Source organism: Calliopsis andreniformis, unplaced genomic scaffold, assembly GCF_051401765.1.
Source record: "Calliopsis andreniformis isolate RMS-2024a unplaced genomic scaffold, iyCalAndr_principal scaffold0001, whole genome shotgun sequence".
Taxonomy (NCBI): domain Eukaryota; kingdom Metazoa; phylum Arthropoda; class Insecta; order Hymenoptera; family Andrenidae; genus Calliopsis; species Calliopsis andreniformis.
Window position 1 is genome coordinate 40,656,648 of NW_027480422.1, and position 12,688 is coordinate 40,669,335.

Here is a 12,688-nt window from a genome sequence, read left to right on the forward strand (position 1 = left end):
AAAAAGATATTGGATAATGATCCTTACAAAGAGTACATGGTGCATGTACGGAAAATTGAATGCACCAATCATCTCTTACGCAATTTCGGTAGAAAGATAAACGAAATCGTTGCAAAAGGTCGATGCAAGGAACTAAGAGGCATCGTCAAACAGAATGCCCTCCGCCTGCGCATGGGTATACTCAAAGCTGCAGAATACCGATTCAAGGAGAAGATAAATCTCGTCGACCAAATAAAAAATTTGAAGGTAGATTTGAGAAATGTGCCGAGCCACGTTTTCGGTGAACATAAGGATTGTCAGAGATTAGCATATTTTTGCGTCAAACACTCTGACTCCAACGGAATCAACTACGTTCCACAGCTGAGGGAAGCGGGCATTTATCAGAGCATTGAGGAGGCGATGCAGCCACTGTTCGTTCAGGCTGAAAGTTTGCTGCACACTCTGAACAATAATTCCGTCGAAAGATTTAATAATATTATTGCTAAATTCATCGGAGGAAAACACATAAACTTTGGACGAAAAGGCTCGTATCAAGGTAGAGTTTCTGCTGCTGTTGTTCAATGTAACTCAAAAGAAGCGTTAAGCCGATTGAGTATCGCAATGGACAAAGAACCGACAGCCATTGTAAAAAGGATGGAAGAACAACGTAAACGTGTATTATTGAGAAAAATGAAATATCTACAACAAGCGAAAGCGTCCTCCTCTCGGTATGAAAAACAATCATGCGATAGCGATTACGGCCCCAATGCAGAGAAACCAGACATGGAAGAGGCTGTGTACTCTTCTGAGTGTGAAAGGCATATAGCAACACTAGGCGAATGGCAGAGGATACGACACAGGATCGAAGAGGAAACTCGTGATCAGGCGAATTGTGAAAAATGGATGGCATATAGGAAAAAATTATTAATTGCGTCTAATTTCGGTAAGATATGCCGATTACGAAAGGATACGCCACGAGCAAATACTTTGAAGAGTATAATGTATCCGCAAATACAAAATCTACGTTCTCTGGAATACGGAAGAGAGAACGAGGTGAAAGCTTTGAAACAATTAGAAAAAGAATTTGGAATTACTCTTGCATCGTGTGGCCTCTTCATCGATGCCGTCGTACCTTATTTGGGTGCGACGCCCGATAGCCTCATTGAAGACGATACTATCGTTGAAGTCAAATGTCCGGAATCGGCAAAGGATTTATCGCCTACTGAAGCGATACAACAGCTTCCTGCAATACGACGGATTTATTGCGGTGATGAATTAAATAAAAATCACCATTACTACTATCAAGTGCAAGGGCAGTTGCATATCACCAACAGAGAAAATGCTTTGTTTTGTTTATGGACCCCGAAAGGGATGAAAATTACGAAAGTAAAAAGAGACAACGAATTCTGGCAGACAGAAATGGAAGAAAAACTAAAAAAGTTTTATGAGGACTGCATGCTACCAGAAATTGTAGACAGCAGGTTCAATAGAGGTCAGCCAATTAGAGAGCCCTCATATATAAAAAAAAGAGCTACATGCTCAATTCAATACAAAAATACATCTAACGATGTGTAATGCTGGGAAGACAACTCCCACTTTATTGAGGCAATAATATTGTCTAATAGCCGAATGTAATCTAATGTCCCAATTGCACCAACGAGTGCAAAGCAGCGCACATGAAGAGCTGTTCGATTGCAATCTAATGTCACAATTGCACCAACGAGTGCAAAGCAGCGCACATGAAGAGCTGTCCGATTGCAATCTAATGTCACAATTGCACCAACGAGTGCAAAGCAGCGCACATGAAGAGCTGTCCGATTGCAATCTAATGTCGCAATTGCACCAACGAGTGCAAAGCAGCGCACATGAAGAACTTTTCTATGGCCTATTGCGACTACTGTAAAATTACAAAATGTTATCTATAGGTGAATTAATTCGAAATCATCATGAAAATAATTTTGTATACATTTCTTTTACAGGTTCATATCACAGGAATAATTCTTTTGTATGAAGTGGAAATGATGCACAAAAAACGGTAAGTACGATAATGATGATATCTTTATCGTATAAATAATTGGACAACACCATACATTTCTTCTGTTTTTCACAGATCAGTATCAAGAGTGCAAATCCTGCCACTTGAAACAAAGACAGAGCCAACACTTTACAACATATGTAAAGAGATAAGTATAGTCACATACATATAATAATAATGTACATTTTTCATCGAAGATAAATTCATTATAAATCGGTTTCGTTGTGCTTAAATTTTTATCACAGATTTTATAGCATCCAACTGTAATTTTCTGACTTCTGTAAGTACAGGGCATCAAAAAACTCAAACTGAGTTCAAAATTTATTGGAACTTCACTATCATTTTTCAATAGGACAGCTGAGTTCCTTCGACACTTGCGAGCTGACAATGGTAGTCATCTGCGTGAAACGACTGCATTCTCTCAGTGAACGCAGTATAAATACAGATGAGCCGTATCGCCATGACAAGAGTTATTGAACGTGTATAAAAAAGGTATATAGATGTATAACAGATTTCATGCTAACTAATCATATTTCTCCTGTACATCGAACATAATGTAATAATTATATTTATTTTCAACATTACAGATAAAAGAGTTCACACAGGAGAAGTTTCAGCTTGCCCCAGATGAACGATGTCGCCATGACAGGAGTTACTGAAGTATGTAAAAGAGGTACGTAGATGTATAGGTGATTTCACACTAACTAATCATATTTGTCTTATAAATCACAAAAAATGTAATAATTATGTTTATTTTCAATATTATAGATAAATAATTGTGTTTACTTTGATAGAGAAAGAGTTCACACTACGCAAGTGGAAGAACGGCAGTAGCAACTTTGACCGGGGTCGTGACAGCAGCTACAGAGGCGGAAGAGACGGGCACCAAGATATCAAGTTTTATTTTTAAATAAAAAATTTTAACACATGTATTGTTTAGTTATTTCAAACTAAATGTATTGTGTAATTATCGTTGTGATGGATCGTATCGATGTGGGCGAACAATGAATAATATGAATGTAGTGGTATTTAGGATGTGACACGTGTAAAAGTTATACACATACAAATAACATGTGTCGTTTGCTAAATACCACTACATTCACACGATTCAGTGCTGTATTGAATCACTGAAAATATCTCAGTAATCGGAAACATCGCGCGTGGCTCGTGCCGCTTGTAGGGATGTGAACAGTTGAATATGGCGTTTCAAGAGTGAGAGAGAAAGACTCATATTCGCACTCTCTCTACTTTCCGCAAATGTCCGAAGTCGGTCGCGAAGCGTCGAGTTCACGTACACATAACTCGTATAGTAGCGTGTGCAGTAGAGGGGGAAATTTTCTAAGCTACCTCCCGAAATCGAAATCATAGAAAGGCTCCATCTTGCGTTCATCAGGCAGCCACGTGTCTGTGGGTAATACTATTTCTGTAACGAAAACTGTAATAGCAGATACCGACCTGGCAATCTCGAAAAGTCACGTGACTACCGTACCCCCGTAACCCTCACCGTACCGTTATTGATTTAAAAACTGCTTTGTCACGTTGGCGATTTTACCAACAGTCGGTAATATTCCCGTCTCAATCATCTGTTGGTAACTTTTGACATTTAATCTTTTTGTCCCTTCTATCGATCATTTTGGAACCATATTTTTTAACTTTTATTATGCAGTCTTCTCTCCTGCTCAGTTCAATATAATGAAGACACTTACGGAGTACCGACATCAACTTAATTGACAAAGCATAATATTAGATCATCGAAAAACTATGCAAAGTATTGCTAAATTCATTGATAAAGCGTGAAGTGGGATTGTCGAAGATGCATATGTATAGAGTACCAATATTAAACCAATAGACAAAGGGTGGTGTAGGCGGAAGGGGTATGTGAAGGGGGAAGAGTTGTGGTGAGTAACTAGTGACAATATTATCTATGATAATTTATTTTAGATGGAACTTGGTAATTTGTCGAGGATGATGATGATCGGCTAGGGAAAATAATAGACTTGACTAAATTTGGTGCACGAGACTCATTGTCAGTTTATTCAAGCGGTATCAAAACTGGCGATGTCCGCGTGTCCGCTCGTTACTTCACTCAAATCAAACTGACTTTTTCAATTCACTCACGCATTCTCCACAGTCATTCTCTTCCCTTTCTCACCGATTCGCTTGCACTCTAAACTCTGCGCGACACTCGATACACACTTCCAAACATCCTCTCGAACCTTATACACTCCGCTAACATTCAGACGTTCATTCCAAATCTTTATCTAAACATTCGAAGGCGACGTGGCGTCGGTCTGTTGCCACCACGGTAATATTCAGTTCATAAACCAATATTTTATATTAGGTGAAAGAATATAAATCAATAATACTACTGTATGCATGTAATGTACAAAATGGGGTCTGTAACAAAGTGCCAGCGTGAGTTTGAAGACAAACATGGGTAGTGCCTTCTAAAACGTGTATTGTAATACTTAAAAAAAGGTCTAAAATCACAAGAAGTATTTTGTCCCAGTATAGTGGTTGTCGAAGAATGAGTAAAGACATACAGAATGTCAAAAGACAATTGTAGGTAAAATTACATGCCTATCGCGTATCTGTGGTACAGTAATTTCTAGTATGATTTTGCAATTTAATTCAAGTAAACCCGAACGTTATGGTCATAACATGATTAACAAATGCAGTGTGGTTCCACCTCAATGGCTACATAAACTCGCAAAACATGCGTATATGGGCATACGCGTATAGAGGACAACGAAAAATCTAATGCAAAGAGCGGATCTCTGTATCATAGAGGATGGATCGCAGTTCGAACATCTGATTTAACCTTATTTATTTTGTAAAAAATAATTTTTCATTATAATTACGTTTGCACAAAATTTGTGGGTTCAAGGTCATTTCAAGGTCATAGTTTAATATGTTGTTGAATTCGTTTCAACGTCACTAACAATTCTATGATGTTAAAAACATATAGTGATATTAAAAAAGTCAAGGTGACCTTGATTTTTTTACGTAAAAAAGCAATTTTTGAGATTTCAGAATATGCGAACATGTAGTCAACAGAGTACTGATAAATTTTTGTCTGAAATATTTTTTGATTGCACTATCGGAAATGCCTAAGAAATAGTGGCATAACTTAAAGAAAACATCCTGTATATTGGTTTTAATTATTAATAAGAAATACGCACTGGCAAGGGGTATTCCACAAAATGCCATCGCGTTTAATTTCTAGTTTCATTCCTTAAAATTGTATAAGCCCTCTGAGAATCACACCGAATAGTCCCCTTCTAATTGTAAGTTGGAAAGGAAAAATATTTGACTTGTGCCGTTTGCCTATGACTTGGACACCGTTTCAGTTTTAAGAACGAGAGAGTAAAGTTCGCTTTACATTTGCCTCCTCTTTTGACTTTCCGAAACTGTCTGAAGTGGCCCGAAGCGCTGAGCTCCAGTACATGCGACTCCTATGGTGATGTGTGTAATGGAGGACGAAATTTTCAGTAATTCACATCACCTATTTGGGCATCATAGATTCCGATTTCACATCAACAGTCCTCCCAATTATGCGCCACCTCATACGGACGAACCCAACACAATTTGTAACGTAGTTTACTCCGATTCATCGATAACCCAGCAAAAAACAATGCTGTGGAACGGGTTAACGGGAACTGACTTTCCGTCCTTATATGAGAAGATTCTAAGTTAGGAAAAAGCTAATTCAACAGAAAAAAGTTCAATCCAGCACAGTCTAATCATTATTTCGTTCAAAAAACTCTTTAAATTACATAAAAATTCTTAAATTCCGCAACTGTAAATGATCGACTTTTGCTCTACTTTGTATTGCTCATATTATTAAATATCAGCAGAATCTCATTAAATCACGACAAGATCCTACTGCGTTGAACTTTTTTCGTTCGAGTTAACTCTTTTCCAGCTCAATATCTTCGCATATAAGGACAAAAAGTCGATTCTTGTAAATCCATGTTTTTGCCTAATCTTATTAGTAATATCGTTGCCCTGACATATCCAATCGTACCTTTTTAACATTACAGAATATTATACATAATTTTTTCAAGTCATTAGCCACATATCACCACTCTTTTCTCCACCTTCCATTGTGATTAGGGCTCGAGATTTCAAGTGAACCGAGTGAGATACCCGAGTACCCGGGTACCCGTGAGATACCCGGGTATTTCACGAGTACCCAAAGCACGAGATAGACAAGAATCTCGTGCCGAATTAAGCTGAGTTGAGCCGAATTGAGCCGACTGCTTTGCGGTAGTTTTAAACTCATTCACATTGTCAATACTCTTTACATTTATGTTTAATTCCTCGTACAGTACTTAAAATTAAAGTGAATATAACTGTTGAGTTGGCCATAAAAATATTGTTTAGTTGTTTTCTGTTATTTTCAAAGCAGATGACATTCATTAATTCTCACCTTACAGCTTTCGTTTTGTTTCTATATTTATCAGGACTTATCATTAAGACACTATCTAACTCAACGTGTGTGCAAAAATAGATAAATTGTTATTCGATCATAAATCAAACGTGATAAAAAATATTCAACAAAACTAATTCTTGCATTGTATGTGACATGTTTCAATTTATATATCTATTTACATATATGTACACAATCTGTATTTTAAACATTTCTGCTTTGATATAAAAATACTAACAAATTTACATTTTCAAGTGATAAGCAAGAACGCTTGTCATTTACAATATTCTCAGCTGTAGAAAAACAACGCTCTGAACTAGCAGATGTAGCTGCAATACTTAAATAAGCTTTTGCTAGATTTGATAATTTTTTATATTTAAATGTATTACATTTCCACCAGAAAGGAGGGTTTAAATTATGATATATTTGTTTTTACTTCAAAACGAAGATTCAATTCTAGTTTATTCGAGTTCAGTACAATTCGGCTCAGTTGTGTTCACTTCGGTTCATTCCGATTCGATTCGGTTCAACTCGGCTTAATTCGGCACAACAGTCTTGTCTGCCTCGTGTGGCGGGTACCCGTGAGATACCCGGGTAGCACGGGTAATTTTGATATATTCGGGTATCACGGGTAATTTTGATATACCCGGGTATCTCACAATCAATAGCTCTAATTGTGATACCTGATGCTTTTATATCTTATATTTTTTATATGATTCTTACACTTTTATATTTTACTTTCAAATCTCTCATTGAATGTATTTTCGATTATCTAATATTACGCCTTGTCAATCGATTTTGATGGCGGTCCTCCGTAAGTTGCTTCGATGTATTGAACCGAGCAAGAGAGGGAACTACATGAAAGTTGAAAAATATGATTCAAAAAAATATTAACAATTGTAACTGACAAAATGGATCTGAAAAATTGAGTCTGAACTGTTATCGACAGTTACTTAAAACCGGAAAATTATCGACTGTCGGTAAAGTTACCCCTGTTACAAAATGGTTTCCAAATCAATGACATTACAGCGACGGCTGAACCCCTTCCCCTCTTTCCGTGATGTGATAGTGGCTGACGTCATCCACGTTTCTCCTCCGCTGTGACGTCGCTGATTTGGAAACTCAGTTTATTATGCTATTAAATAAGAACAAGAAATTGGCCTCGTTCCTTTGTAAGAATTTTTTCAATTTTGTGTACGGCGATTGTTAATTTGTAAAAAATCTTTTCCTTGAAATAAAAAGAAGAAGTCATAAAAAATTGTAGAAGCGAAAGAAAAGAGTGCGAGCGCGAATGTGAGCGTGAGTGTACGGGTAAGTTGGAATGCGAGTGCGAACGGTTCAAGGCGAGGGTTCAGAGCACGCGAATAATAACAAGGCGTAAGAAATAACCAAATATGTAAACAGTACGCGGTTAGAAACAAAAAGCCGGTGCGTTAAACCCATTGTTGACGAGTCGCGAAGTCGTGGCACGGCGAAGGTGAGGCGAAAAAAGCGTAGGAGAGAAGTCGGATCGCAACCGTCGTGTCGAAATGCGAAACAGGGAGTGAAACGGGCGAAGCGTGGCCTAATTATAAGATTTCGTTTATTAAATATAGCGTTGTGAATAAGATCACTAACACATCACTTCACACCGCGAAACCCCAATTCTTGATCCTACACAATTCTAATGCAAAGATGCTACATATAGTAAGAAATAATAGTAATATATATGTACATTTAAGTATTAAAATTTGTTTTGTAACATACGATAAGTAGTTTGTAAAATCTTACCCTGCAGCAATAGCTTCGAAACTCGCGGGAACTGCCGCTGACAAAATTAGTTTAGGTTGTCCAGAACTTTTTGCTTCACCTTCGAAGGCAACTCGAAGCTCTTTCAGAAGATTGACGTAAGCTGCCCGATCGTCTCCACCCCTAATATGTTGGAGTTTAATAGAAGTCTTGTCAATAATATAATATATAATATTAGACAAATCTGAATACATTAAATAGTGAACATAGTAGTACCCGGTTTAAGACTTTCTAGAGGTCTGTGGATAAGAACATTCGAAATATATGTTTCACTCAATTTATTAGGGAATTCCTTCAATTTTTGTATCGGAAATTCTAAAATAGAAAGTAACAAAGACTGTATTTAAAATTAGCTATTTAAGCTCCGCTGCAGACTAGCGTTTTTGTGCTGTCGCTGCGATAGCGCGTTGCAGCAATAAGGACAATTTCGAATTTTCAATTGTAGAAAACAAGGAATGACGTACGAACGCGGCAACCAGGCGGCATGTTTACAAATGTAGCGGCAAATTCACGCAAAGCGGTGAAACAGAAACCGTGTTCTTTGAAAATACGCAAACATGCTGTCAATCTGCCGTATTCGTATACCTTTTCTTGTTTTCCAGAATTGAAAATTGGGAATTGTCCTTGTCGCTATAACGCACTGCGGCAAAAAGACACTCGTCTACAGCGGGCCTAATGCAAATAATAGTTCTTAATGTCTTATTGCATGGTAATGTAACCTTATAAAGTTATTTCAAATAAGTTCAATTCTGCGAAGATACTGATAATACTCAATAATGCAACATGAAAAGGTGTTTAGTAAAATCTACAAATTATTTGATTTTACATAATTAAAAACAGATGAACTCCGTTCATCAGGCAGTGAGGCTCGAACATATGTTTGTATGTAGGGACCGATGCCAGATACTGGAACAAAATGGCTTCTATCAATTAATTATTGAAATATTATTATTAGAAGAAGGTAAGCTTTTTAAAAATTTTCATATTCCTCCTTATAATTCCCCCGACACTTATAAAGTTCTAATGTTAAGACAGTTCTTCGGATAAAGTGACTATGAAATCTAATTATAAGTTAAAGATTTAAATTTAATTTTTGTCAACACAAGTAGGGCTTTTTAATCTGTAAGCCTTTAACTGAGTACTACCATGGTACCATAATGAGCAATATATTTTTACCGAGGATACTCCCAGTCAACATCCAAGCCATCAAATTTATATTCTCTTAGGAAGTCGATAGCCTCGTAGACAAATTGATTCATGCGAAAGGTGTTACTAGTTAATTCTTTAAATGGCGTCGATCCAAATGCCCAACCACCAATGGCCAATAATATCTGAATTGTAAAGTTGTCAATTAGTTTTTTATACTATAGTGTTCTTTTATGAATTGCTAGAAATAAACTTTTTGATACTCATTGTAGTATCAATTGTCATCACTATATAATAACATTGTATAAGAAAAAATAAACAGTTAATGGATCACTAAAATTGCGATCACTTATAAACGTAAACGAATGTAAACGTGGCAACAGTGTATTAACGAGAAGATAATGATAGTATATTGGTGCCAGAAAGAGGTCCCATGAAAAGAATGCGAGTCTAATTAGTTAAAGTGAAACAAACGATGCCTTGTCTCCCACGAATTTTTTATTTTAATTTATTGACTGGAGCAGTTACACATATTAACTCATACACATGCGAGACTTCTTTCCAGCTTTGCATAATACCTCTGTGTTATTCGAAACGAAGAATAATAAGTAAGATAATACATACGTTAAAAAATACATATACAGGGTGTTTAAGATAATGGTTTAAGACTTTAAAGGCTTATAGTACACACCGAGAGTAGTAAAAAATGTCGAATTAACATAGGTCCTAAAGTCAATTCTTTTGATAAAAAATCGACTTTCATTATCTACGAATATTCGATACCGTGAGGGAATTCCTCCGCGGCGCACAGTAAACTGCTATCTGACTACAAAAAGTTCTTTTTAAAAGGGTATATATCATACCTAACTCGTTAGTTTATTGATTGTTAAGACTTTCCTTAATTATCTTTCTTAACAATTTCAAATATTTAAAGCAAAAACTAAATTATTTAACTACAAAGTAATGATTTTGAAAATAAATTATAGTACTTATTAATATTGCATGTATTATAATATTTTACATAACTGTGCGTAGTTAGATGTATATAATGTAAATAAAACATAAAATGCTGTACAAAATAATACAAAACAAAAAATATATAGTACCTACAGCAGCAAATACACAGTAAATAGATGGGAAGTACTGTGTGCCCCACTGTAAATGCCGTTTGATATAAGTCTTGAACGGTAGGTATAGAATGTCAGTGTGATAAAAAAATTTATATCTTTATTTTTTCAAGGTAATACCAGGATCACTTCGTATTTTTTAAATGGAATGCCATAGTTTTATTTTGATATTATGAAAGTACAGAAAAAGGTAACTTGAACATGTCTTTAAAATGACCTTGAGGTAATCCAAGGTTGCAAAAATGAACACCTCTTAAAACAGACAAGAATAAATGCTTCAATTACTTTTAAGCATTACTCGTTGCACAGCAATTTTTAGTTTGTAATCACTGGGAGTCATCTTACATAAGAAATATAAATACAATAATACAGTAATGCAATAATGCAATAAAATGGTACGAAATATAAAATACACTTATGATGAATTAATCAGATTCCTCTGAAGACTCACTGTTCTTATCAAGACACAGTTCTACACTTTTTATTAAACCTAATACTTTATTTGGTAACTTTTTGGATTTTTTTCTTCCTTTAATCCTAATAACACTTGCATACATAGTGAATCTTCCACTCAATCTTTCTGCGAACATTTTTTCGTATTAAAAGTTCGTGATCAATTCTTCACTTACACCTGTGATTTCAGAACTTTGTGTAAACTTCTTGAAGAATTTATGTACCGTTTCCGTCGTTTGCATGTATTTTCTAGTCCAAATTTAGAGATGTCTACTAGTAAGCCCATCTTTCTCCTGTATCGTTCTTGAATATATTTCTTTCTTTTGTCAACATACTCATTATCTTCGTTTTTTACTTATTATGACAATGTTTGGCATATACGATATATGCAAAATGCACTAGAAGCATTTAATCCATGCATAGAGGAATAATATCCAGTATTGTAGTATCCCAACTCTGCTGTCTCTCGAACACGTAAATCATTCATGTCCCTCGGTATTGCTCCGCAAATGTAACAATTCTGTAGGGATTCTTCCACAACATTTCTACAAATTTTCCTGTTGATCATTGTTAATATCAAATTTAGGTAAAACTTAATGTGTTCGCTTTCCACTTAAACATTTATGCGTTCCAATTTTGATATTTGTTCTTGAATCCTTATGTTGGAATCGCTTAAAATAAGAGATCCAATGGAGGTCCGGATAAGGTGAGATTGAGGGTATACGAAAGAAACGAATACACAAATTTAATCTTTGTCGGCCCTGAAAAGGGCTTTTAAACGACGTTTATTGCTTAAACTTTAAAATCTCGTGTAGGGGGCTTGGTGCGGCTCCGGTCCTCGGCGGCTCAGGTGGTCGGCGGTCGATCGGAGGGCCCTTGCTAGTGGTGGCGACGCCTTTACCCCCTTTAGCGACGTTGGCGTCTGAAAAAGAGAAATAGCGGCGGAACCGCGGCGGTAAGCGAGAGTGTAAATCCAGCTATACCGAAGATTCCCGACTCCAGGCTTCGCTCGCGAGCCTATGTGAAGGGGATAGCAATACCTTGCCTGTAACGCGAAGGTAATGCAGTGGACTGTATTATCGACTCTTCTTCTGGTGCGAAGAAGAAGTCGATGAGCGAGTGGCTTGAGAGGAGGAGGGACCTCTTCTCTTCGCCTTGCACCTTTTAGAAAGGTTCGTTTCGTACGAATCCCGATAACTTAGGGATTCGTGAGCGGAGGGACCCGCTATAACCAGCGAATTGCTAGTCCTGGAGGCTGAGGACGGCCAGAGGCTCCGCGACTCCGTTCACTTCACCGTGTGCTTCTATTCGTCACACGGGGGTTGCTTCTAAACGGGGTGGCAGAGCACGAATAACGCAGAGGTGATAGGCACGTACGTTATCTCTCTCTGTTGTAACCCGTCTCTCAGGGATCCAACAGGCAGCGGCCTTTGTTGCTCCGAGACGAAGACGAGACTCAGAGAATCAGGGCAGGCCCCGATTCCAAGAGTGCAAATCTCGTTCAATTGTCCCCTAAGACAAACCAGGTGCTCGGTCGTACGTAGTATACGTACGAATCGAGCAGAGCAGAATCCTAGTTTGTAGGCGACAGTGTTTCAGCTTTTGAGAGCTAGTGAGATTTCAATTGTCTGGCAACCAAACTACTTGAAATCTGAAGATTGGCTAGCTGAGATACGCTTGACGAACGGTCGCACTGACTGTTGCAAGCTTGGTTGTCGTAAGACGACT

At 37.1% G+C, this 12,688-nt stretch overlaps 1 protein-coding gene and 1 long non-coding RNA gene across 3 annotated transcripts in view; one reads left to right on the forward strand and one right to left on the reverse strand.

Annotated features, from left to right (window-relative positions):
• Positions 1-12,688, reverse strand: part of Cht7 (chitinase 7) — a 46,845-nt gene that overhangs the window by 15,992 nt on the left and 18,165 nt on the right. For both annotated transcript variants that reach the window (XM_076390174.1, XM_076390175.1), the window contains 2 exons: positions 9,411-9,565; positions 8,217-8,357 (listed from right to left, as the gene is read on the reverse strand). In XM_076390174.1, the coding sequence (XP_076246289.1) occupies positions 8,217-8,357; positions 9,411-9,565 (296 nt within the window). The remainder of the gene's footprint in view (positions 1-8,216; positions 8,358-9,410; positions 9,566-12,688) is intronic.
• LOC143186497 (uncharacterized) lies at positions 2,156-2,944 on the forward strand. The gene is made up of 4 exons (XR_013003054.1): positions 2,156-2,294; positions 2,367-2,506; positions 2,602-2,687; positions 2,809-2,944. It is a non-coding gene; the product is annotated as an uncharacterized LOC143186497 (long non-coding RNA).